The sequence below is a fragment of the Poromitra crassiceps genome, assembly GCF_964638095.1.
Source record: "Poromitra crassiceps genome assembly, chromosome: 3".
NCBI classification, from domain to species: domain Eukaryota; kingdom Metazoa; phylum Chordata; class Actinopteri; order Beryciformes; family Melamphaidae; genus Poromitra; species Poromitra crassiceps.
The window spans coordinates 5320209-5348181 of NC_139625.1; the positions used below are offsets into that span (position 1 = coordinate 5320209).

Here is a 27973-nt window from a genome sequence, read left to right on the forward strand (position 1 = left end):
CATGAGTCATATCAGTGAAATATCAGAGTCAAGATATCAGTTTGTGTTGTATCTGTACACCATATTTCACAATATTTTCTTCAATGACAGCAACATAAAGACATGCACCAGATGTGTTCATATTATAGCCAAATACTGAGTCCACATATTTCCAATATATGGCATGAGCCATGAGGGCATATTTGGATAATTTATTTAGTGTGTTGTGTATGTCAACATTAGATGTATCTGGACACAGTATACTATATGAGGCAAATATGGGTCAGTATTTGACCTGACATGAAGTATATACAAAAAAATCTCTGGATATGCGCCTAATTCTTGCAGAGTTCGTAAAAAAACATCTCTTGGTTCTGGGGTCTTTCACGCAGTGGACCCTGCTTGTTTTGTCCCACATCTGAGTGTGATTGCTGTGTTTACATGTGCAAAAACAAACCGATCTTTAGGGGGAAACGCTCCCAGTTTGAAACAACTGCTCCAAACGAGCAGGTGTGAATCAGGGCCGCTGGAAGTCATTTTAAGCAGGGGGTGCTGGGAGGAAGGGAGTGCGGGCCCCGCCGAAAAAAATTTGGACGTTTTTTTTTACATTTTTTTGCCATATTTAGAGGAATATCTCATTTTAAATTAACATTAGGATACTGTTGTGATGTAATTATTCAGTATTTTCTCCTTTTCTCACTTATTCAGAGCAAAGAGGGAGATATATAGCATGATGATAATGCTCTATATCTCCCTATTTGCTCTGAATACACCAGTTAACATGACACAGACTTAACATGATAGAAATATTATCAGCAAACTTAATGACTAGACTAATTATTCTGATCTGAATGGCATATATCAATAAACATTGACTCCTCTCTTTGCTGTATAGTGGGAGGTGCATTTTTGAGTAGGCTATTAAAATAGCATGTCAAGTTCACATTTCTTTATTGCCAGATTAAACAATTCGTATTGGTTGTTGGTTGGTTCAACACAACATGTGCGTGCATACGCGCTTCTTCTTCTTCTCTAGCCTACAAGCATGTAACTTCCTTGATTGTTATTGTTGATAATTCTATTTAAATAGGCTACATTTTCATTTCCCGAAACATTCTTAACACATTCACTGCCAGACGTTTTTTTTTTACTGTAGTTAGCTTCTGCCAGAGGGTTTTTTTGAGGATTCTGGCTCATCTTTCAAGACCCGAGGATTCTTTTCTGCTAAGATTTTGTGAACACACAATATCTCAAAAGAACTAATAGAATGTGTGCTTTCTCTATCTAAAAGAGTTAGTTTGTAGAGTTAGTAGTTATGTAAGCATTAGCAGTTGAATACAGCATGGTTTCAGCGTCAGAAAAAATATTCAGAGATAAACGGCTTTTTGTGAAATTCGATAGAACAGTCACTTTAACCATTCATTTTTGGCTCTCTCTCTCTCTCCCTCCCCCTCTCGCTCTCTCTCTCTCTCTCTCCCTCCCTCTCGCTCTCCCTCCCTCTCTCTCTCTCTCTCTCTCTCTCCCTCCCTCTCGCTCTCCCTCCCTCTCTCTCTCTCTCCCTCCCTCTCGGGAGGGAGACGCACTAGGTTTAATCCTAGTGAGAGGGGGAGAGGGAGAGAGAGAGAGAGAGAGAGAGAGGGAGGGAGGGAGGGAGAGAGAGAGAGCGAGAGAGAGAGAGAGAGAGAGAGAGAGAGGGAGAGAGCGAGAGGGGGAGTTGCTTCCAACTCCTCCCTCCGTGTGTGTCCTCTTGGCCGCAGCGGCCGTGTCACAAGCTCGTTGCTGCTGCTGTAACCTCGCGTCACCAGTCTCATTGCTTTGCTGCTGCTGTGCCTGTCTGCGCGGCCGCTGTTTGAGGAAGTCTGGATGGAGGACTCGCTCGCTTCTTGGAGTTTTGGTTGAGAGAAGCTTTTGCGATTCTGGTCATATTTATGCTGCGTGTTTCAAAGTGTGTTCCATCCGTGATCTATTATGCAAATTTGCAATCCCGCACTGCCAGCAATCAGCGCGAAAACGAAAGCGTTTTCGCCAATCCATTTTCATGAGAATGGCTTCGTCACACTGCTTTTTGCTTGCCTTCCTCCTTCCTTGTCGCCACTTAGTGGGTCGGTGGAATGGGTTGTACACGTTGTACACGTCCAATACTTATATAAGAGATGTAAAAGGGTTAGATGCACATCCCACCGTCAAAAAAAAAAAAACGATTTTTTTGACGTATTAACACATTGAGTGCCAGCCATTTTTTCATCCTGTAGGTAAGTTGTGCCAGGTTTTTTTTTGAGGATTCTGGCTCATTTTACAAGAGCCAAGGATTATTTTCTGTTAAGAATTCATGAACACCAATCATCTAAAAATAACTAATAGAATGTGTGCTTTCTCTGTCTAAAAGAGTTAGTTTGCAGAGTTAGTGGTTATGTAGATATTAGCCGTTGAGTACAGCATGGTTTCAGCGTCTGGAAATTTATTCAGAGATAAATGGCTTTTTGTGAAACAGTCACTTTAACCATTCATTTTTGGCATCAGTAAGACCGTCAGACATTCTAAACAATAGTTTTGAACAGTAATTTCCTCCATAACAACAGGAAACACCCCTCTCATTCAAACTCCTCCCTCCGTGTGTCTTCTCCTCCTTCCTCCTGGCTCTACAGCGGGCGTGTCAGAAGCGCGTTGCTGCTGCCTGCCTGCCTGCCTGCGTGCCTGCCTGCCTGCTTGCCTGCGTGCGGACGCTCCTTGTGCGAGTCAAGATGGGCCGGGGAATGCGTGGGCGATGGGCAGATGTTGATTCTGGCCTTTCTGAGGTGTTTCAAAGTGTGTTTCACCTATAATCTATTTTGCAAATCGCTCTCCGCTCTCTGTGTGCTGCTGCCTGCGCGCGGCCGCTCTCGGGCAAGACAAGTCTGGAATGGATTACTGTAAAATCGCCTCGCCATTTCCTTGAATGGCTTGCTCCCGCGGCAGTTTTTTCTTTGATTTCGCTCGTCTGGGGGAGCACTGTCAACACTTAGTGGGTCGGTAAAATAGATTATACACATTCTCTTGCTCCAATAGTGATCTCGAAGATGTAAAAGTTGTTGATTGATGTCCCACCGTCAAAAAAAAAATGTTTATGTAAGACGAGATATCTCGGCTCTGGCACTCAAGCGTTGGATTATGTAAGACGAGATACCTCGGCTATGGCACTTAACGTGTTAATACGTCCATGGCAGTGAACCGCTGGATTTTTTTTGACGTATATATACGTCAGTGGCAGTCAACGTGTTAAACAAGAAAGGAACATAGTGTACTGAAAAATATTTTTAATTACATTTGTAAAAAAAAAAAAAAAAAAAAAAAAAAACTAGGGGGTGCTGCAGCACCTGCAGCACCCCTACTTCCCGCGGCGCATCCACTCTCTGATTCAAGATTACCACATGAATGTTTCAGCTAGTGAGCTTGGTTGGAGAAAACTCCTCTCACCTTAATAACTGAACTGTGTGTGAACTGAACAGCATGAGGCTCCAATGAGGAGCGACAGCTCTATTTAGCCACAGTGCGGACGTAGCCAGTCTGACAGAGAAAATGTCTAGCAGATGTTGCCTCTCCATACGTGATAATCCAGTCTCCAGTGTGACATAAAAAATGTGTAATTCTCAGCCTTCTAGCAAGCAGTGCCTCTCCCTACCTGAGAGTGTCCAGTCTCCAGTGTGGATCCTCCAGTGCAGCAGAGAGCAGCTTCACTCCTGAGGCTCCTGGATGATTGTAGCTCAGGTCCAGCTCTCTCAGATGGGAGGGGTTGGAGCTCAGAGCTGAGGTCAGAGAAGTACAACCTTCCTCTGAGAGCATACAGCCTGACAGCCTGCACACACGCATGCACACACACACATGCATATGCAGTTATTTAGTTGTTCAACAAGGAATGATTTATTTGTTTAGCTTGGAGTCATTCATTTATTCTACACAGACTTATTTATTTGCTCAACATGGACTTATTTATTTGTTCAACATGGACTTATTTATTTGTTCAACATGGACTTATTCACAGTATTTGTTCACCATGGACTTATTTATTTGTTCAACATGGACATATTCACAGTATTTGTTCAACATGGACTTATTTATTTGTTCAACATGGACTTATTTATTTGTTCAACTTGGACTTACTAATTTATTCAGCAATCAGCATGGACTTCTTTTTTATTATTCTGACTCTGTAAACCCTGAACAACTTGACAGACAATTTCAATTTGAAACTGGAATGATTTTACGGTACAATAATTTACAAAATGTTAGGTAATAATATAATAGTAAAAGTACATCCTGACCTGAGAGTCTCCAGTCTACAGTGTGGTCTCCCCAGTCCAGTAGAGAGCAATTTCAATCCAGAATCCTGCAGGTCATTGTTACTCAAGTCCAGCTTTCTCAGACTAGAGGACTGTGAGCTGACAACAGAGGCCAGAGCTTCGCAGCTTCTCTCTGACAGCTGACATGCACTCAGCCTAAAGGACAAGAAGACAATCATATGGAATTATTATTCTGTTATATTTAATGTCATTATTATTATTGTATTATTTCTACTGACAGACTGTATTGATGAGGCCCTGGTCTAAAGCAGGTCCACTGTGTTTGCATGGTGCTGTATGTAGGAGGAAATCCCTTCACAACTTACAGACACCTTAATTGTCTCCATCTTTAAATGATGGCTTTACCGATAATCAACCCACTTTGTATCATTAACCACCCCGGTAATATAAACACATGGGCAGTTTTACCATCTTTATCTGTTTTCCTCACAGAGAAAAATGCTCACGCTGCTGCATGCAGAAACTCCGCCCCCGTCAGCTGCAAGTCATTGGGCTTGTGATTCTCGGTGGATGTGTGCATATTTAAAAATGAAAAATAAACAATAACAACCACCCTCGGATCAGATTCCGCATCTCAAGCAGAACGTCTGCAGTTCCGTTATGACACGTTGTGACCAGTGGGCAAGCCCACCCGCTTTCCCCTGAAGATGCGGAAGTCTTTGTTTAAGCTGTAATTCCTCAAATGGCAACTTGAGGCAGGACTAAGAAGTCCCATCATTCTTGTTAAAATGCCCCACTTTGTAACAGTAATTAAACATCTTTACAGCCTGGACCGAAACACGCTTTTGGTCTAAAAAGCTAATTTCACCTTTTCATAACAACTGTAGGGGGCTCATATCATATATAACTCACCCGTTTGGAGTAAAATAGATGATAGAAAATAGGGTGATTGACAGATCGCCTGTCCAGTGATAGCGCAGCTTGCCGATCACGGACCAATAGCAGGCGGAGCTGTGGCTCGGGGAAACTCCCATCTGACGTGAGGTGTGGAAGGACTCAAACCATTCCCTGCCACTCTGCTGACGAAAACTCAAGATGGTGACGGCCAACGTTTGGACTCCGCCAGGGAGAAGAAATTTAATGGGATAGCTACATCCATATTATTTATGTATATGGTTGATTCATAGCATACTTATTTATTTAATGGGAAACCTTATTTCCTTATTTAATGGGAAACTTGTTTTATATGGCATCAAGAGAAGAGACTATCAAGTATAGGTGATAAAGATTGACTACATTTAGTCAATCTGCATTCACGGTTAAGGCGGGCATGCTGTGGAACACCCTGCCAGCAGTAATTAAGGGCTGTAGTACCCTCAGAGGATTTAAATCCTCCATTAAGAAGTGGCTGAGAGAGGGTCAGTCCTGAGGCCACCTATAGTCATTGGTGTGGCCTCATATACTGTTTCTTTCTGTGCTATGTCATTTATTTTTTACCATTTGCCAATGTGTGATTTTAGTGGATTGCTATCTACCTCTATGTGTTCTAATTTTACTATTATGCGCATTGTATATGTTGTATCTTGCTAATAGTAAGTATCATTTTTTGTCATGTATCTTGAGTGTTTAGACATTAGGATTTTCCTTTAATTGCTGTATTTGATATGTACTGTGTGCGCACAGGACTCTGTGTGCCCAGGGACTACAGATGCAAATTAGCTTTTAGCTATGTCTGGTGCAATATATTTATTGTGTACTATCCCTGCTTCAATAAACAATAAAGATACAAAAAAAAAGACACAGTCTTTCAAAATAAACCGTCCTCTTATCGGAGAATACTTTGGCTCCGTTTGAAAATAAAATTTGTCCATGAAACCAAAATAACGTACCTTGTCTTTTAGTTATAGTTTTAATCACTATCTGAAAGAAAAAGTTTTCCAGGGTACCTTGAATGGCTCATGATGAGCATCACTTGCACAGTTGAAAATGAAAAGCGGGGGAGGGAGAGAGAAAAGGGGGGGGACCAGCCGAAGACACCCAGTCCTTCAGAATGAAGAGTCCTCTTCTATCAAACAAAATGTGGAACTAGCAAATATGATTTGTCCATAGAACTAAAACATCCAGACATAACTTCCAACCGATTAAGAATGATGAATTTAGACTCCATCTAGACGAAGAGGCGGGGGAAAACGAATTTCCTGGGTTACCTGAATGCCTCATGAGGTGCGTCACTTTACACAGCGACAACAACAACAAACTCCGGTGATCCTCTTCTTGGATGAGAGTAGGGTTGTCACGATACCAAAATTTTGACTTCGATACCGATACCAAGTTTAGTATCACGATACTCGATACTGATACGATGCTCGATACAGATACGATACTTGATACCTAATGGATAAGAAACATAATGTCCACAAGGTTGATCACATTCACAAATTCAAGGTTTAGTAACACCCTTAACTATGACTGTGGGATTGAAGGACACCTTTTGAAATGTGCCTCTCTGGTGTTATAAGACCACCATATTAACTGAATGTTTCTGTATTAGAAGAATAACTAACTGAATGTTTCTGTGTTAGAAGAATAACGCCATATTAACTGAATGTCTCTCTGTGTTAGAACAACGCCATAATGTAGGCCAGTGGTTCCCAAATGGTGTGCCTAGGCACACTGGTGTGCCTTAGGACAAGTCCAGGTGTGCCTTGGGATTTTGCATTATTGCAATTGCAAATGTAGCCTAAAAGTTTAAACTATACAAAAAGTGGGTGTGTTGCTGCTTTGATGTAGTAATTTTGCAAAGTTTCAAATTAATTCATAGAGTAATATATTTTGTCAAATTTTATTTGACATTAGTAAATAAAAAAACATTTAGAGTGATAAGAGTAATAGAGGCTATTTTGCACTGATAGACTTAGGCTATATAGGTGTGCCTTGAGATTTTGTCGTGCCATTGGTGTGCCTTGGGCACAAAAAGTTTGGAAACCACTGATGTAGGCTATCTCTATGCATCTCTTAATACAATATTTCTCTTTACACTCTTTACAAATTATATAGCCATGTACATTGCACTCTTCACAATCCTGTGATATCAGTCAATGTTTGAGACAGGTCCTTTGCCTGTCTCATTGAAAATAGAAACACAATAGAAAAATATGAACTGCAGCACTGCACAGCACACTGTAGGCTATGTAAGATGGCTCAGACTGAAAAGTTATTAGTGTGTCTGTCCAGTAACACACGATAACATAGTAAGGGTAACCCAGGTTATTTATTTTGTTGTGATACATTACAGATGTCACACAAAGGCCACACTTGCGTGCTTTACCGACGGGTCCTGAAGGCATCATGTGCAGGAGGCTGACTGGAGAGGATGATGCAGCTGCGAGTGTTTGTCTGCTCTCAACTCCGTGAATCTCGCTTTAATCTTCATAACAGCGGCTCATTACCCGCTGTACACAACGTCCACTAGTTCTGCACAAGCACTGGGTCTCTCCTCCTTTTACCGACTCTCTCACTAATCTCACCGCTGTTTACATGCTTTTCCAATCGGCTAGCTAACGGTAACATGCTAGTTATACTTAGCTTAGCTCTTAGCTACTTTAGCTTAGCTCTCTATCTCTCGGTAAGATTCATGTTCGTTACGCATATCATTCATGTATATGGAGGGGGAGAAGTCTTCCGCTAGCCTAGTGTTGATGTCCAGTGTGATGGCAGTGACACTGGGAAATGTGTGTTTATTTGTTGCGTCACGTGTAACGTTAATTAGACGAGGCATCCCGCAACTTCATTTTAAAAGCACAGCAACGACCAGTTAAAGTGATGGTACCGAACTTTGGGAACTTCCAATACCGAACCGTTTTAAATAAAAAGTATCGAAAAAGTGTTGAAATTTCGGTATACCGTGCAACCCTAGTTAAGAGATCATCTTGTGTGGATATTACTCCTCTCTTCAATTCCCTTTGTTTTTATTCTGGAGAAACGTGTTTACATCCTGAGGGGTCTGGAAGGTCACATTCTTTCCACCATATGTGATGCGGAGCTTTGCCGGGAATTGCAAGCCGTATTGGATTCCCTCTGTATCTTCTGTTTCACTGCGTCATAGGCTTTTCTCTGGCGTTGGACTTCTGCAGAATAGTCTGAGAAGAACTTCACTTGCTTGTTTTCGTACATAACCTTGCCCTTCACTTGTGCACCCCTTGTCACACGGACTTTATAGTGGAAGTTTAAAAACGTCATGATCAAAGGTCTAGGATATGAAGCAGGGCTCGTGGTTTTAGCTGGTCCCGTCAGAATGCGGTGGGCTCACTCAATCCTCACAGGTGTTGGGAAAATCTCACCCCCGAGGACATCAGGGAGCCACTCTTCGAGGAAAGGCCTCAGCATCCCTCCCCTCTGTATTTTCCGCGAGGCCGATGAGGCGTAGGTTGAAGCGGCGTGAGCGATTCTCTAAGTCCTCGTTCTTCTCGGTAAGCAACTTTAATTTATTTTCCAAATCAGTTACCTGGGATGTGAGCTGCGCTGATGTATCCTCTGTGTTGCCGATGCGGCTTTCAGCTGTGGTTAGCCGCTCCTTGATTGTGTCTAAATCCGCTCGGATGTGTGTGAGACCATCAATTAATTCTTTGTGTCTCGCTAAACTTTCTGTCTTGAGAGAGCTGATGGCGTCAAGCACGGCATTCATTTGCGGCTGATGATGTGTACCTTTTTGGGAAGTTTCATCGCCAGGAGAGGACACAGCCGCCTGGTTTGAGTTGCTAGCTAGACAAGCGCTTTGAAGGCAGCGCTTGCCCCTCCCTCATTACCACCACTGAGGTGCCCTTGAGCAAGGCCCTTATCCCCAACCGCTCCAGTGGAGCTGGTCAGTGGCAAGCAGATCAGACTGTGGTTGTACTGGTCAGCTTCCAGGTATGAATGTGTGTGTGAATGTGAACAGGGCACTCCTGAAAAAAAGAGAGCATTGCTCTCAGTGAGACTCGCCCTGTATAAATAAAGGTAAAAAAAAAAGCTTTAACAGTTAAAGGTGTTTTGTTATTATTAATTATTATTCAGCAATCAGCATGGACTTCCTTTTTTATTATTCTGACTCTGTAAAGCCTGAACAACTTGACAGACAATTTAAATTTGAAACTGGGATGTCTATTGGACCTCCTGACAAATGAAGGAAAGAAAGGGGTCAATGGCGGATTTAATGTTAGTGAAACAAATGAAAAATCGCTCGCACACTACAAGGACTCCTTTTGGATAGCTTTATTGCACCAAGTGCAGGTGGTAACGTTTCGAGCTAACTAGCTCTTCGTCAGACCATACCCCGAGGATTTAATGTTAGTCTCACCTTATATACTGATATCTAAGTTGATATACAAGTTTTAACCTTATTTTACGGTACAATAATTTACAAAATGTTAAGTAATAATATAATAGTAAAAGTACATCCTGACCTGAGAGTCTCCAGTCTACAGTGTGGACTCCCCAGTCCAGTAGAGAGCAATTTCAATCCAGAATCCTGCAGCTCATTGTTACTCAAGTCCAGCTCTCTCAGACTAGAGGACTGTGAGCTGACAACAGAGGCCAGAGCTTCGCAGCTTCTCTCTGACAGCCAACATGCACTCAGCCTAAAGGACAAGAAGACAATCATGTGGAAATATTATTCTGTTATATTTAATGTCATTATTGTATTATTTCTACTGACATACTGTATTGATGAGGCCCTGGTCTAAAGCAGGTCAACTGTGTTTGCATGGTGCTGTATGTAGGAGGAAATCCCTTCACAACTTACGGACACCTTAACTCATTGAGTGCCAAGGACGAGTATGTTCGTCAATTGGTTTAGTAACGTAGAGTGCCAAGGACGAGTATGTTCGTCAATTGCGTTTTTTGACGGTGGGACGTGGATCAATGCCTAATACATCTCCTGTACAATTTTGGGGCATGTTGAATGTGTATAACCTATTTTACCGACCCATTAGGTGGCGACAGTGCTCTCCAGATTAGAGAAAGTTGAGTAAAAACAGCAGAAAAAGCAGTGATGAAACCATTCTCATGAGAATGCTTTGGCTTTTCGCTGTCGCGCTGGGAGCCGGCGCACAACGGTGGGGGGCTCCGAAAATAGACTCTGGGTGCAGCACACTTTGAAACGCGCAGCAGAAAGCCCAGAAGACGCAGCTTCATCCCAGCTCACAACCGAAACCCCAGAAACGAGCGAGGCGAGCCCGATCCAGACTCCCCCGACGAGCGGCGGCCATCCGAACGTGGATCCGCAAGCAGCAGAGACTCGCCTGACAAGCAGCAGAGCGAGCAAAGCCACCAGAGACACACCCACGGAGGAGGAGTTTGCAGTAGAGGGGGGGTGGGGGTGCTGTTATATTGAAGGAAATTACTGTTCAGATGTTTCAGGTCAGAAAATATTAGTTTCAGAGTCAGTGATTTGCTTGAAATGCTTAATTTCACAAAAGGCTCAATATCTCAGCTTCTAGATGGAAACGCATGTTTTTGCTGTTTTTGACCTATCTTCTCCGGCTGATAACTAAAGAACGGAAAATGATATCAATAAACTTTTTTTTGCTGCTGATACAATAGAGTCTCGTCGTTCTTTGTGCGTGTTCGGTGTTTACATAGTAATATCACACAATATTCTGTGGGCCTCGAGAAATCACCGAAAACGCTCTGAAACTCTAGCACTGGGAGTGTCCGTTCTCCAAAAGTGGCTGGCACTCAATGAGTTAATTGTCTCCATCTTTAAAGGATGGCTTTACCGATAATCAACCCACTTTGTAACATCACTCATCCCGGTAATATAAGGACATGGGCAGTTTTTACCATCTTTATCTGTTTTCCTCAGAGAGAAAAATGCTCACGCTGCTGCATGCAGAAACTTCGCCCCCGTCAGCTGCAAGTCATTGGGCTTGTGATTCTCCGTGGATGTGTGCATATTTAAAAATAAAAAATAAACAATAACAACCACCCTCGGAGCAGATTCCGCATCTCGAGCAGAACGTCTGCAGTTCCGTTATGACACGTTGTGACCAGTGGGCAAGCCCACCCGCTTTCCCCTGAAGATGCGGAAGTCTTTGTTTAAGCTGTAATTCCTTAAATGGCAACTTGAGGTAGGACTCAGAAGTCATATCATTCCTGTTAAAATGCCTCACTTCGTAACAGTAATTAAACATCTTTACTAGGGGTGGGACGGTTCACAAAATCCACGGTTCGGTTCGCTCACGGTTTTGTGGTCACGGTTTCCGGTTCGGTTCGGTTTACGTAGTTGTTTTTAATACCATAGAAATACCATATCAACATGATATAAGGCCCAATAATCCACCATTTACCGTAAAAAAATCTATTATGTCTTATATAGTCATGTAAAAACTTAAAGAATGAGGCAGTCTGACATTTTATACATTATTGTGACAGTCTACTCTTAGGTTAAAGCTAGGTAAGATTCTGGCATGCAAGAGGGGAGACATTGCTGGTTTCAACATGTTTTTCATTTATTTGCCAAACAACGTTATCTTTAACAAATGCTTATTTCACTGTCACTGAAATGGAGTGGAATTTTTGTGCATATTGTTGGGCACAAATACTGTGAACAACTGACTGAAATAAAAATCTAGATTTATCAATTGTGGTTCTATCTTATAAAATAAAAAGTAAAAATGGCTCTTAAAGCTCTGATCAATTTAGTGCACACAAAAGAATTTAGAAAACTATTTTTATAACCACATTATACCAACATAAAGTGAAGCATAAGCTTTACCAACACTAGACTTCGTCTACTTTGTTTTTAAAACCAACACAAATACAATGTCAACATGTTTCAACTCCCTGAAGTTCAAAGATCAGTTTTCCACTTGAAATTAAAGTGCAGTGTTTGCAATGCAATACAATCAAAGAAATAAGGCTGGATTTCTTACCAAACTTAAAGTGTCACTGTGCTATCTAAAATAACAAAATAAAATATCAGTTTTCCACTTGAAATTAAAGTGCAGTGTTTGCAATGCAATACAATCAAAGAAATAAGGCTGGATTTCTTACCAAACTTAAAAGTGTCACTGTGCTATCTAAAATAACAAAATAAAATATCAGTTTTCCACTTGAAATTAAAGTGCAGCATACACCAAAACTAACAGATAAAATACACTGCACTATTCAACACTGCCAGTGGCGTAACTACCGTATATGCAGGGAACGCCACTGCATCGGGGCCCGGCATGGCTGAGGGCCCGGGCCGCCCGGCCGTCCCGGTCCGCCCGGTCTGTGTGCCCGTGCGGGCCGGTGCGGGGCGGGCCCCTGCTTAGTGTGGGCTGCGGTTTGAGGACAACGGTGGATAGATTCAAACCGTTACAGCCTGAAACGCTGTGCACTGCAACAGACGATGAACTGTTTGAGCAAGCAAGCAAGTTATGTGAGATTTACAAAAACGACATAACCACCTCCTTCCCAGCACAACTCCTGTCATTCCGCGGGTGCTTAAAGGAAAATATTTCTAAAGTAAAAACCATCCCAGAACTCACTAAGATGCTGATTGTAGAAAACAACAGCATTGCTGCCAGCTTTGGAGAAGTCTGCACAATTTTACTTCTTTTTCTGACCATTCCAGTGACTGTAGCTTCCGCAGAACGATCATTCTCCAAATTGAAGCTAATCAAATCCTACCTGAGAAGCTCAATGTCACAAACCCGTCTATCTGGACTTGCTACACTGTCAATTGAAAATGCTCGCACCCGTCAGCTGGATCTGAAGGAATTAATTGATGACTTCGCCCAGAGGAAGGCCCGGAGAGTCCCCTTATGATGTAAGTACAACAACTTTTATTATTATTTATTTATCTAATAATAATGAACCTGCTGCTGCTGTTTTTTGTGTTTTAAAGGGGCTTGGTCTCTCACTTGCATTAATATTCATATAAGAAATAAATTCAATACAACCCATTAAATTCAAATGAAAGAAAATCTGAATTAAACTTAAATTCAATGTCAGAATATTCGTAGCCTAATAATAAAAAGCTAAATTAAACAATTTATTCGAATGGCTATGCAGCCATATAGTGATTTGGGTGTGTGTCACATTAAATTAAATTAGGCTATGCCTATATGTTCTCATCTCACTCTGGTGCGCCGACGCACACTGTTGATCTCTCAGCTGCTCATCCGAAAATGTGCCTGCAGTGCAAGGTGCGCTGTCACTAAATGTTTTCAGCGGTTATATGGTGCGCTGTCACCAAATGTTTTTTATTGGTTGTTTATGGTGCGCTGTCACCAAATGTTTTCATTGGTTATGGTGCGCCGTCACCAAATGTTTTCATTGGTTATGGTGCGCCGTCACCAAATGTTTTCATTGGTTATGGTGCGCCGTCACCAAATGTTTTCATTGGTTATGGTGCGCTGTCACCAAATGTTTTCATTGGTTATATGGTGCGCCGTGCGCGACACCAAATTGTTAAGTAGCCTATCAGCAGGGCCCGGTTAGACAGTCTTGCATCGGGGCCCGTGGCTGACTCGTTACGCTGCTGAACACTGCTCTCGTGCTCTGCTTATATTTTCATGTTCTTTTGCAAGAAAATCAATTTGTCCACATTCTCTGCCAAGAGACGAGATCTACTTGCAGTGACGATGTCCCCTGCTGTGGAAAAAACACGCTCACTTGCTACAGATGTACCTGGGACTGCAAGGTAACGTCGTGCTAACTTAGCAATGTGAGGATACTTATGCTCGTTGCTTTTCCACCAAGCAAGTGGATCTGCATCCACAGGAATGCAGCCTGTGAACCTGTATGTCGCCACTTCATCCTGAATGATGTGGGACAAAGGCTTGGTGGCTCTCTCCTCTGTTGTAAACAGCTCTCCAAAAAGCTCTGCCATAGCAGATTTTTTCTGGGGAGGAGATGACATCCCTGATGCCTCTGGCTCTGGCTCTCCAGCTGAGGATGAACTGGCCATCTGGGCTTCTCTGGGTTGACCCTGCATGATAAAATGACAAATAGGATACCATAGTTGTTTTAAAAATATTGATAACAACAAACACTTTCATAGCAGCAAAGACACTAAAATCATTCTCTACTGGACAGTTGAAAAAGAAAAAAAATATTGCAGAGGCTCAAATATTCTGTTTAGTAGTTTAAAAAATGAGAGGAATTGTAATAATGATAAAATTGTTTAAATTTAGTTAAAATTACAAAAATAAAAAAAACAATACCTGCTCTTCAATTTCCATGATCTCTCTGGTGACATCCCTGTAGATCTTCTGAGCAGATTCTTCTTCCAAGTAGGGCAGGGACTGGAATCTTGGATCCAGGGCTGTGGCTCTGTGCAGATAGTCCTGAAGTGCAGGGTTCCCATATCTCTCTTCCAGATCTTCAGTGATGGCTGCCTTAGCATCTTTGGTGGCTGAGCTGTCCTCTTCACTTGGTGTCATGGATTTTAGTATCATCTTCTGCAGAGGGATGATCATGGACACTGAGGGGTTTGTTTCTGTGCTCATCAGGGTCGTCACAGTCTTCAGAGGTTTGAGAATTTTAATCAGACCCTCTGCCAGTTTTGCCTCACTGTCAGTCAAAACAGCAATGTCCTTGAGATGTTTCTTGACACCGTTGTCCATCAGGGCAGAATAGATGGCAGCCTGCTGTTCCACATAACGCTCCAGCATGTCATACGTTGTGTTCCAACGTGTTGTGACATCGTGTATTAGTTTGTGAGCTGGCAATTCCAGCATCCCCTGTTTGATTTTTAGGACATGGTTGGCTGTTGTACTCCGATGGAAAAATGCTACCACCTTCCTAACTTTTCCCAGGAGTCGGGATACCTGATTTATTTTGACTGCTTTATTGGCTGCAAGATTAACAGTATGTGCAAAGCAGCCAATGTGTGGCCCCAGTCCAGCTGTTTCATTGACTGCTTTCACTATATTCTGTGCGTTGTCTGTAGTAACAGGGATTGTGCTGCTTCCCCTCTCCAAATTCCATTCTGTCAGTGCTTCTGTCAGTGCTTCAGAGAGATGCTCGCTTGTATGGCTCTCATACAGGGGGCGGGTCTGTAAAACAGAGCTTTTCATCTCCCACTCTGAGGTAATGTGATGGACAGTTACAGTCAGGAAACTTTCTGTAGCCCTGGAGGTCCATCCATCGGTAGTAAGAGCTACACAGGCTGCGCCAGACAACTCTTTCACAAGTCCTCTTCTTGTCTCTTCATAAAGTGCGGGGATTACCGTGTTGGTAAAGTGTTTTCGGCAGGGGATGGTGTAGCGTGGCTCAAGCGCTTTTAACATACGCTGAAATCCCACACCCTCCACCACAGCATAAGGCTGCATATCTTTGGCTATGAAACACCCCAATGCTTTGGTTATGGCCTTTGCCTTGTCGGACTTCTCAGGCAAACGTTGTTTAAAAGCTTCGGGGAGTAGAAGTTGTTCCGTACCTTTCCTCTTTGTGCTGCCGATTGACACGCTAACGTGATGTCTCCGCATATGAGCTAACATGTTGGAGGTGTTGCCAGCAGCGTAAACAAGACGTGTAGCACAGTGCTTGCACACAGTCGCACTTTTATCCACCACTTTCTTGCCGTCATCATAGGTCACACTAAATCCAAAGTGTTCCCATACTGCAGACCGATACAATCCCGCTGGTGCATCTTCTATCTCTGAGGTAACGTTAATATTGTTGTTTTCTCCGCTCGCCATCTTGACTGACTGATCGGCTAAACTTTTTCTTCTTCGTATGATAATTGGCGGTTTGCAACGGCTGCAACTGCATTCCGCCACCTTGTGGGCAGGAGTGTCTCTGCTACTACACTCCATTCATTTCAATGAAAAACAGAAAAAGTTGAGCATAATGAACCCGCGGCACACACGTGATCCGAACCGAACCAGTAGTACCGAACGGTTCGGATTTTTTTCATGAACCGTCACACCCCTAATCTTTACAGCCTGGACCGAAACACGCTTTTGGTCTATATAGCTAATTTCACCTTTTCATAACAACTGTGGGGGGGTCATATCTTATATAACTCGCCCGTTTGGAGTAAAATAGATGATACAAAAGAAGGTGATTGACACATTGCCTGTGCAGTGATAGCGCAGCTTGCCGATCACGGACCAATAGCAGGCGGAGCTGCAGCTCGGGGAAACTCCCATCTGACATGAGGTGTGGAAGGACTCAACTAGTGCTGCACGATTAATCGAATCGCAATCGCAATCGCGATGTCAGCACGTGCGATTGCATAACCGCAAAAGTGTGCGATTATTTTATTTTTTTCACGTCTTTTTGAGTGTGTGTGTGTGTGTGTGTGTGTGTGTGAGAGCCTCCTTTAAACTAACGTTACACGCGACGCAGCAAACACACGTTTCTCAGCCATCACACTGGGCATCAATACTAGCGGGAGACTTCTCCCATGCACTCCCGCAAATAAGTAATGTTATGTGCAGCAAGGTACATATTATCTACAGAGAGGGCGAGAGAGAACATCCATGATCGCTAACAGCAAGCTATGCTAATAACTAGCTAGCCGTTCGTTCAGAAACGCATGTAAACAGCCGTGTGATCAGTGAGAACGTCAGTAAAATAAGGAGAGAGCTGCAGGTGCTTATGCAGAACTAGTGCGCGATTAAGTACACAGTGGGGATGACCCACTGTGATGAAGAATATAACGAGATTAACAAGGTTGATAGCAAAACACTGTCGCAGCTGCCAGCACTGGCAGCATCACCTCCAGGCTAGCTAACTAGCCTGTCACATGACGCCTTCATGGTCCCTCGTTAAAAGTCTGCAGATGCACGTTCTCACCTCTCTCTCTCAAGAAGCGTCACGTGAGTGTGGCGTTTAAGGCCATCTGTCGCTACAAAATAAATAAACGGGGTGTATCATTCATTAGTATTGCTGGACAGACATGTAACTAACTTTGCAACTTTGCTGAGCCATCTTCTATGTGCTGTAACACAGTGCAGTTTCTATTTGACTGGTGTTTCTTTTTTACATGTTTGGGACAGGCAAATGTCTCAAAATGTTTTATTTTTTTGTAAAGATAATTTAATTTCAAATTGTTTTATTTTTTTAGTTTTAATATATTTTAAATTGTAACATATTTCATGTATTTTAATCTGTGATATGTGAAACCGTGGTATTTTTGTCCAAGGTTATCATACCGTCAAAAACTCATGCCGGCACATCCCTAGATACCTAGTGGCAGTGGTGGCCCAACGGTTAGAGAAGCGAGCTTCAATCCCCGGGACCGGCAGGATAAATCTGGGTGGGGAAAGTGAAAAGGCAGCGCTTGCCCCTCCCTCATTACCACCACTGAGGTGCCCTTGAGCAAGGCCTTAACCCCAACTGCTCCAGTGGAGCTGATCAGTGGCCAGCAGATCAGACTGTGGTTGTACTGGTCAGCTTCCAGGTATGAATGTGTGTGTGAATGTGAACAGGGCACTCCTGAAAAAGAGAGCATTGCTCTCAGTGAGACTCCCCCTGTATAAATAAAGGTAAAAAAAAAAAAAAAACTCTTGTTTATTATATCGCAATCACAATCGCAATTGCAATATTGTCCACCCTAATCGCTAATCGCACCTTTTCCCCAAATCGTGCAGCACTAGACTCAACCCATTCCCTCCCACTCTGCTGACGAAAAATCAAGATGGTGACGGCCAATGTTTGAACACCACCAGGGAGAAGAAATTTAATGGGATAGCTATGTCCATATTATTTATGTCTATGGTTGTGACGTAAAACACCTCACAACAGAGCGCTTTGCCAGAGGAGGAAATGGGAGCTGTCCATGAGGAAAACATAGAGAGAAAGTAAACACTGCCCATGTGCTTACATTACCGAGATTATTGATACAAAGTGGGTTGATTATCGGTAAAGCCATCCTTTAAAAAGGGTGACAAGGCAGCGTGCAGGATTTACCGCAGCATCTCCCTTTTGTTCACCACTGGGAAAACTCTAGCTCAGGTTTTGGCAAACAGACTGCTCCCCAGACTCCTTGGTTCTGGCACAAAAAAAAACATCAAAATACTGAGACTGTTGCATGACATGTCAGCCACAGTACTCAGTGGTGTTGATGATGAACAATAAATTTAAGGTTGACACCGGAGTCAAGCAGGGCTGTGTCATTGCTCCTACCCTGTTCTCCATTTTCATTGCCGCTATCCTACATCACACAGGTAAACATCTGACACAAGGAGTCAGAATAATGTACAGGACTGACGGTCAACTTCTCAACATCAACAGATTCAGGGCCAAAAGCAAAACGACCACCATATCCACTGCACTCTGGAGGCTTTCGCCAAGGCATACAATCAGCTTAGTCTGGCTCTTAACATAAAAAAGCCACCACCCAACAGTAGCACCCCCACCCCATCCCCAATCATCTCCTTTGACAGTACCAAACTGGGAAATGTGGACCACTTTACATATCTCGGCAGCATTCTATCCTCCAAAGCTCGATTATGAAATACACCACCACCTCAGCTGTGCCAGTGGGGCTTTCTCAAGACTAAGAAAAAGTCTGAAAACCACGACATCCAGCCCAGGACAAAAATCCTGCTCTACAAAGCGGTAGTGCTGGCCACCCTACTGTAGAGATCAGAGACCTGGACCACATACAGCAGGCACCTGAAGGCACTCGAGGCACATCACCAGCGATGCCTCAGAAAAATCCTCAAGATCAGCGGGGAGGATAGACGCACCAACACCCGTGTCCTCCAAGAAGCCAACATCCCCACCATCACTGCCACTATCGCCCAACACCAGCTCAGATGGACTGGTCACATCATCTTTATGCCTGACTCTCGCATGCCAAAACAAGTCCTATATTCCCAGCTACTCATAGGAAAACGTGCCCTGGGAGGTCAAAAGTAAAGGTACAAGGACAACATTAAAGCCAACATCAAAAAGTGCCACATTTTTATTTCATTTGTATTTAACCTTTATTTAACCAGATAAGACCCATTGCGACACAATATCTATTTTACAAGGGTGACCTGGTAAAGAGGCAGCAACATCATCAGAAAATACATACAATTACAAGTAAAAACAAACAAGACAAACATAAGTACAGACGAAGAATATGATCTACTCAAACAGGAAAACAATAAAAACAAATTAAATTCTAAAAAGTGCCAAAACATCAGTGCGGAAAGTACTAAAAGACACAACTGAAAGTAACAAACTATGCGTCATGGCAGGAGCAGCTAGTGGTGAGTATTTCAGAACATTTTTGTTTAAAACTCGATAAAGAGATGAGATAGGCCAATTTAAGACGAGCCTGAAGGTCGTTCCACGACCAAGGGCCAAAATAGAACAAACTTCTTCCACCAGCCTCAGTCCTAGCACGTGACACTTCAAAATGGACCCAGGCACTGGATCTGAGATTGTGAGTGTCACTAAGTGACACAAACTTAGAACAAATGTACATAGGCAGCTTACCTAAAATGGCCTTATACACTCAGCTTGATTATGGTGACACTGTTTACCGTTTTGCTTGTCAAACTGCACTGGCCAAGCTTGATCCACTTTATCATGCTGCTTTGAGATTAATTTCTAACTCTGCCTTTAGGACACATCATTGTACACTGTATGCATCTGTTGGTTGGTCTTCGCTTGATATGCGCAGGATGCATCATTGGTATATTAGAACTTTTAGACTAGCGGTCACCGTACTGTGCTTAGTTCGAAACCCAGACTGCATAGGGTTTAATGTGTTGTGCAAGTCTAGGTAGGTTTTTAATTGAGAGGATGTTGAAGATTCCAGAATTTTCGCCAAGGCAGGGAGGTTAGAGATTGGTCTATAAGTATTAAGATCAGCAGAATCATCAGCTTTTAGAAGTGGTGTGACATAGGCTTGCTTCCAAGCATCAGGCCACTTTTGAGAGGAGATAGAAATATTAAAAATATCACAGACTGGCTGGGCAATAATCAAAGCAGACATTTTTAGAAAGTAAGGATCAAGTTATCCGGACCAGCAGCCTTCTTAGGATCTAATGTTAGCAGGGCATGTAACACTTCAGAGACCAGAATGGGAGCAAAGTCAAAATTAGGCAAAATGAGAGTTTGCTCTGAGAAGTCGTGATGCCGAGAGAGAGGATTAGATTCATCAAATATGTGCCCAGTTTTTTTAAAGTGAGCATTAAAGCGTTAGCCATTTCTTTCTTATCAGTAAAAAAATAATCACTGACCCTTAGCTTTAGAGGTGGGTCAGCAGCTCTCTTATTCTTTAAAGTTTTAACAGTGTTCCAAAACTTTGAATGGTTGAGTATCAAGAGGTTAAAGTCAGGTAATAATCTGCCTTGGCTTTTTTAATATGAGATGTGCATTTATTTCGGAGGACATGAATTGAGAAGCCAATCATTTGTTGAGTTAGATTTTCTGGCTAAGGCCCATTGCTTATTGTGAGCAAAAAGATAATCGGCTAAATCACTGGAGAACCAAGGGTTAGCCCTGTTTTTGATTCTGACCGTTTTCATGGGAGCATGTTTATTCATAGTCGCAAGGAAATGATCATGAAAGAATTGGAAAGCATCATCAATGGACGGAATCAAAACAATGCGACGCCAATCAACTTCAGCCAAATCATGAAGGAAAGCTTGCTCTGAAAAATGTTTAAAACAGCGCCTGAGCACGATTAAACCATTAGTTTTAGACAGCTTAGTGCTCCTTACACAGGCTATAGTGCAATGGTCACTAATATAATTTGGGATCAGGGCCGGCCCTACACATTTTGGTGCCCCAGGCGAGATTGGCATTTGGGTGCCCCCCCCCCCCCCCCCCCCCCCCCCAGGAAGGGGTGCAGATGCCCGGCCGAAGGCCGGCCCCCGAAAAATTTGACATGTTATTTTACTAAAAATAATGCATTTTACCATCATTTCAGGTAGAATGATACCAGCCAAGCAAGAATATTTCAAGTGTTTCAAGTGCTTTACTGAAATATTTGGACCATATAATGATAATACAATTATCTCAACCTTAAAACCTTTTAAGGTTGAGATAATTGTATTATCATTATATGGTTATATTATATTATATTGGTTATATTAATTGGGCTTTCATGTGTGTGTGACTGTCATCTGTGAATGTGGTCTGCCTGCTATGCTCCAACCAGTGTCACTATGCGTGTTTTTCTTCCGACAGCACGTCTTGGTTGGGTTGCCAGTTGTGCAGATATGCCCCACAAAGCAAGCAGCAGCATCATGTCTCTGTTCAAGGGCAGCAGCCAGGCCAGATGAAACATTGTGAACAGGGGTGCAAACTGTATTTATTCTTGTGTATTTGTTCATTGTGCAGAAAAGGAGGGGGGCGCCTGGGCGCCCACCAGCGATTTATTATTATTATTATTATTATTATTATTATTATTATTATTATTATTTTTTTTGTGAGGGCTACCAGCGGCGCCCTAAGCAGACCTGGCGCCCCAGGCAGGAAACTGCTTCGCCTGTAGGACGAGCCGGCCATGTTTGGGATAGACCTCAACACCTGGGAGGTCACAGCAACCAACAGGGCATCCTGATCAGGCCCGTATCTAGCCTGCTACATTAGGGTGGGCTGGTAGGGGGCAACTTTGGCGGTAGGTTGCCAGAGGTTGTGGGTTTGGGCATAGGGATTAAATTTCATTCAGTGGCGCTGGAAGTACTTTTAGGTAGGGGGTGCTGTAAGGAATGGACTCTCGGTGCTGCCTGCAAGGGCAGCGGCGAAGAAAATTTGACGTTTTTTGGACTTTCATCCAAGAATATTTAATTTTAAATTAACATTAGGATTATACTGTTGTGATGTCATTATTCAGTATCTTCTCCTTTTCTCACTCACTTTCATGTAACCACCCTTTAGTCATTTTACACTATAACAGACAGCAACAGGCATAAACACTGAACTTATTATTATTATTATGGAAAACGAAAAAACGATTATGATGAAAATCAAACAGTTTTGAAGAGCGTATTAAATAAGATTAGAGCTGGGAAGCACAAACTGTTTTTTTTTTTTTTAAATACTTTATTTCTTGTTTTTCAGATTATAACAAATATGCACATAGTACACATCATGAAAAAGAAGTAGAAAACCCCCCCTCCCCACCCCAAGGCTCCAGAAGAAAACAAAACAAAAATAGAAAAAACAAAAACAGAAACAAAAACAAAAAGTTAGACAGGGACATCACATTTCAGTTCAGATACATGTCATTAATAATACAAGGCTGTGTATATGAACGTCTGTATATACTGTGATTGCGTCCAGTTGGACAGTACCTTCAGTGAAAAGAAAACTCTTCGACAAAGTCTATGAACGGACTCCAGGTCAGAGTGAAGCTCTCGCGGGCTCTGCTTACTTTATATCTGAGCTTTTCTAGAGGCAAAAAAGAGAGGACCTCCTTCAACCACTGTGAAAATGACGGCGCTTTCTTTGACTTCCAGTTAAAAAGAATAAGTCTACGAGCTAACAATGAAGCAAAGGCTAAGGCATTCGCCTGCAAAGTTGTAACATTGCAGTTTGGGGGTGGTATACCAAAAATGGCTGTGTGGAAATCAGGAGCTATGGTTTGTCCACACATGTGTGAGAATACACTAAATATTTGTTCCCAGTAGCTGTTGAGAGTGCGACATGTCCAAAACATGTGTCCCAAGGACGCCGGACTGTGGCTACATCGTGGGCATCCAGGGTCGGCTGCGGGATAAATTCTGGCCAGTCTCTCTCCTGAATAGTGGAGCCGGTGGAGCACCTTAAATTGAATCAGACCGTGTCGTATGCACAGTGAAGAGGTGTGAATACGGGTCAGGCTGTACTGCCAGGCGTCCTCAGAAAGCTCTTCACCTAGATCTTTCTCCCATGCCGCCTTTGTTTTGTCCCAAGATATCTGCTTTTGCCCCTGTATCATTGTGTAGATAATAGAAACACGTTTCTTCTTATAAGGGTCAGACTCCAGAATATAATCTAGCTGATTCCTGGGTGGCAGATGTGGAAATGAAGGGAACACTTTTCTAGCACAACTACGAATTTGAAGGTACTTAAAGAACTGAGACCTGTGTATCTCATGGTCTGTAGTAAATGTCTCAAACTGTGCAAATATGCCATCTGGGAACAGATCGCTGAAAAACACTAATCCATTTCTATGCCACTGTTGGAATGAGTTATCTAACACAGATGGTGGAAAAAATTGATTGTTTGCTACCGGGAAAAATCTGCTTGCCTGCCCTAGTCTAAAATGCCTCCTAAACTGCAGCCATATCCTGAGTGAAGCCTTAACCACCGGGTTCGTTAGTTGTGTGTTACATTTAAGTAGTAGTGTAGGGTTAGCACCCCCTGAAAAGAAAAAAAATAATATTTTTAGAACTTCCTCAAAAGGGGTTACTTCCGCTTTTTTGAAAAGGGGAAGTGATTTCTTTTAGGTAAAAATCAATTTCTCAGTACTTCTTCAAAGGGCACTTCTCCATTTTTTAGGGTTAGGGTTAAAAAACACTTTTCTTGTGGAAAGTGGTTATTTCAATAGTTCTGCAAAGTGTACTTCTCCATTTTTTAGGGTTAGGGTTAAAAAACACTTTTCTTGTGGAAAGTGGTTATTTCAATAGTTCTGCAAAGTGTACTTCTCCATTTTTTTGTCTTGTGCTTAAAAAACACTTTTCTTGTGGAAAGTGATTATTTCAAAAGGCCTCCAAAGTGTACTTCTCCATTTTTTGTCTTGTGCTTAAAAAACACTTTTCTTGTGGAAAGTGATTATTTCAAAAGGCCTCCAAAGGCCACTTCCCCATTTTACCCCATAGCACAGCTCACGACAAAATAGCAGCGTTTTTTTTTTGATCTCGGGGGAAATACATTTGAGCAATCATTATGCAAACCCAGCTGGATCATTTTACATAGTGGGCAATATCTCTTTTGCTCGCTGTTGTTATGGTCGCTGCTTGTGAAACACCAACGACTTCCGCAGCACGCACCACGTCTCTTCGTGACAAGAGACGTGCAGCACGCAGCACGCAGCACGTCTCTTGTCACGAAGAGGCTTGCTGCGTGCTGAACGCCTCTATGACGCAACTACACGACAGGAAGCACCTCCCTTTATAAGGACGAGAGCGATCGTTGAGTACAATCACAAAGCCATAGCTGTTAGTTTCTTTGAGAGAAGCAGTGGAGGGCAGAAGGCAGAGCGCAGTATTTTTGATCTCAACTAACAACAAGAGTGTGTGCTTGTTTTATTTTTTTACTACCGACCCTCGCATCAACAAACGGCGGAGACCAACAGCGCGGCATTTTTTTTGATCTCAATCAAATACAAAATTGATTATGGCTTCTCATACAGGTAACTCAAACAATATTCTTACCTGTCCCAGTGCCCCTATGCGCAGGCGCACTGTTCAACTAGAGGCGTTATTTCAATTTGACGGCAATCACGGGTATGAATACAAAATCGAGTACTTACGTGAGAAGCTATTGCTAAGGGCTAGCCATGATATTGGTAGAAAGGACATTGTGTGTTTCAGTGCGTGTTCACAAATGACACCTGAAGCGTGGAATGAGCAGGCATCAAGGTATTTTGATGATGAAGCTATTCTATGCAGAACACCCTGTCCATTTGGATCTCAAGTCCATGGCAATATATCTATAACCGATTGGCGTACATTCATGTTTTTAATGGGGACAGAGGTGTGCCCAGCAATTAAAGCAGAGCACGGGAAAAAATCTAAGAATAGACCTGTTTGGCTGTGGCGCGCGTCGGATGGTTTTGGTGGACTTAGGATTGAGGTGCGCAGCTGGTGTTCTGGACCCTGCGATATCCTGGACGGATTTGTTTATCTCGGTGTATGTCATAATTTTAAAGGCAACGATCTATGTGAAGGCCTACCGAAAACAGGCTTTTTTAGGCCGGGGGCTAAGGAGATCCCAGCTGAGGATTTTGTAGAAACAATTTTTTTCATGCAGCTTGGCGACTGGAACAAAATGCATAGCATAGGTCATAAAATTAACGCAGTCATTACTAGAGACGCGAGACACGCCGCTCTGAGTTCTATTAGAAAGAGACTGGCTTTTAATATGGAGTGCAACAGCGACGCCAGTGACGAGGAGGAGGACAACAACAACAAAACAGTCAACTGAACCCAAATGGTATGATACGGCTTGTGTGTGTGTGTGTGTGTGTGTGTGTGTGTGTGTGTGTGTGTGTGTGTGTGTGTGTGTGTGTGTGTGTGTGTGTGTGTGTGTGTGTGTGTGTGTGTGTGTTACAGTATATGTGTAGGAGGAACAAACCACTAATTCATCTATTGTCTCTTTTATGTTTTACAGATCATAACACCGATGACCTCATCCAGTATCGCCCCCTATACACCCACAAACCCCCCCCTCGCACATTCATAACAACCCAGGCACAGGTGCACGCCAATGAGGATTCAAACCATCACATCAGACTGTCCAGCCAGGAGACAACCCCCACAGGTGCAAAGCACATACCACCACCACCTCCAAAACGCATTGACATATCTGCAGTGCGCGGGATCAGGGCCCTTCTTGTACGTTGCATCCGTGCAGCAGCATGGACGAAGGCAAGACTTTTGTGCAATGGTTGCATTATTGACCACCCCAGTCAACTTCAGCATTCATGTGTGTTCGCCTACGATGATGACATATTTGGACTTTACGGCAGCGAGATATTCGATCTAGTGTTTTCTCCTCAGCTTGTTTCAGCCATAGCTAGAGTCGTCTGGTTGATTACAGGGGACACTCATTCGAACGAACGATTAATGGGAGCAGCGGAGGCCATAATTGCAGACATGTGTGACCCCCCCACGGGGCTCAGATGGAAATGTGATGAATTTGATCCAATTAATACATCCCTCCCACATGATAATTTTGTAGGTGAGGGTTTCGTAGTGTGGGCTCAGTCTAACCCCTGATTTTTTTTCTTCCCAATTATAGGCTATTATAGGCTATAATAGGCTATATCTTTTTTTTTTTTTAGACTAGCCATGTGGTGGTTAGTCAGTATGTTAACGGATATATTTTACCCTAATAATGTTTGTTTTGTTAGAAATAGATTAAAGGATATTTTCCATACATTTGATGATGATACTTTTAAAAATCATATGAATTTTGTACGTTCTAATGTTTGCTGGGATGAGATGCTTATACTGTGTAATAATACAAACATGTCTACAGATGTCATATTTGATTCGTTTTTCTCTGAGGAGGGTAAAGTGTTTGACATAGGTAATTTAGTTGTGATATTTGCATTCATGCACGATGTATGTATTAGACATAACATAGATTTAATTTTGGATTATTTGTGTGATAAACATTTACATGTATGTATGGCTTATTTGAGATTGATTGATAAGAAAAGAATGTTTACATTGTCTATGGAATAAAAAACATTTTTAGATAAAAAACATTTGTTTGTTGGTGTTTTAGCTTCAGCGTGATATATAGATGTATATTCATAGTCAGCATTGCGGGGCTTCCGCTAGGAACGAATCTGATATATGCGTTTCACCCCGGGTTGTTTTTGAGTACGGACTGTGCGTCTGACCATGTAGCCCCCCAGTGACATCCGGTTTAGCTGGTTGCCTATAGCCACACATGATACGCTCTAATATAAGATATATAACTGTTTGACATAATGTCAGATCATGATGGAGCAGCGATTAGACAAGATCTATCTAGATCCCGCTAACCCCGCGGGTTTCTCTAGCATTGCTAAACTATGTGATGCCGTTAGAAATGACGATAAGGGGCCGGTGAATGAAAGCAGCGTTAAAGATTATCTATTAAAACAAGATGCATATACACTACACACTCCGGTTTTTAGAAATTTCAAACGCAATAGAGTATTTGTATCGGGAATCGATAAACAGTTCCAGATAGACTTAGTAGATATGTCTGAATATTCGATGGAGAATGACGGCATTAAATTTTTATTAACGTGTATAGATGTATTCAGTAAATTTGCATGGGTTCAACCTCTGAAAAATAAAACGGGTCTAGCTGTTACAGATGCCTTCAGATGTATCCTCATGGATGGCCGTATTCCCATCAAATTACAGTCGGATAAAGGAACAGAATTCTTCAACCGTAATTTCAAAAAGCTAACCCAGGAATACAACATTAAACATTTTACGACATTTAATGAGACTAAGGCCAGCGTTGTCGAGAGGCTGAATAGATCGATAAAATCCCGGATGTGGCGATATTTGACAGCTGTCAACTCAAGAAGATACATTGATAACCTAAGTGATTTAGTTTACGCCTACAATAACGCCAAGCACCGATCGATAGGGATGACACCCAGCCAAGTAAATAAAGGAAATGAACGCATAGTTTTTAATAGACTGTACAAGAAACACCCAGAGCCAACCCCCTCGTTCAAGTTTAATATCGGAGATAACGTGCGGATCTCAAAACAAAGAGGCATATTCGATAAAGGATATAAAGGTGGATATACCGAAGAATATTTCATAATATATGAGCGAGTCGCTAGACATCCGGTGGTCTATCGCATCAAGGATCTATCCGGTGAGGCGTTAAAAGGATGTTTTTATGAAGCAGAACTGCAGAGGGTTATTATTGACGAGACCAAGGCGTTTAAAATAGAGAGAATAATCAAACGACGTAAATCAAAGGGGGCAAGACAAATCTATGTCAGTTGGCGTGGTTATCCAGAATCTTTTAATTCCTGGATTAATGAACGTGATTTGATTACCATATAATATTTATAGTGGGTGGATGACAGCTAGGCGGCTACTCTCCCCGTGACAGGCAACGCGTTA

The 27973-nt window shown here is 42.5% G+C and overlaps 1 protein-coding gene across 5 annotated transcripts in view; it reads right to left on the reverse strand.

The window, feature by feature from the left end:
• The window catches only part of LOC310772608 (protein NLRC3-like), a 153051-nt gene that overhangs the window by 36119 nt on the left and 88959 nt on the right, over nt 1–27973 (reverse strand). For 3 of the 5 annotated variants that reach the window (XM_083632448.1, XM_083632447.1, XM_083632450.1), the window contains exons 13-15: nt 9698–9871; nt 4278–4451; nt 3638–3811 (exon numbers count right to left, since the gene is read on the reverse strand). The exons of 1 other annotated variant lie outside the window; for it this stretch is intronic. In XM_083632448.1, the coding sequence (XP_083488574.1) occupies nt 3638–3811; nt 4278–4451; nt 9698–9871 (522 nt within the window). The remainder of the gene's footprint in view (nt 1–3637; nt 3812–4277; nt 4452–9697; nt 9872–27973) is intronic. One more of the 5 variants, XM_083632449.1, reaches the window with a different exon arrangement.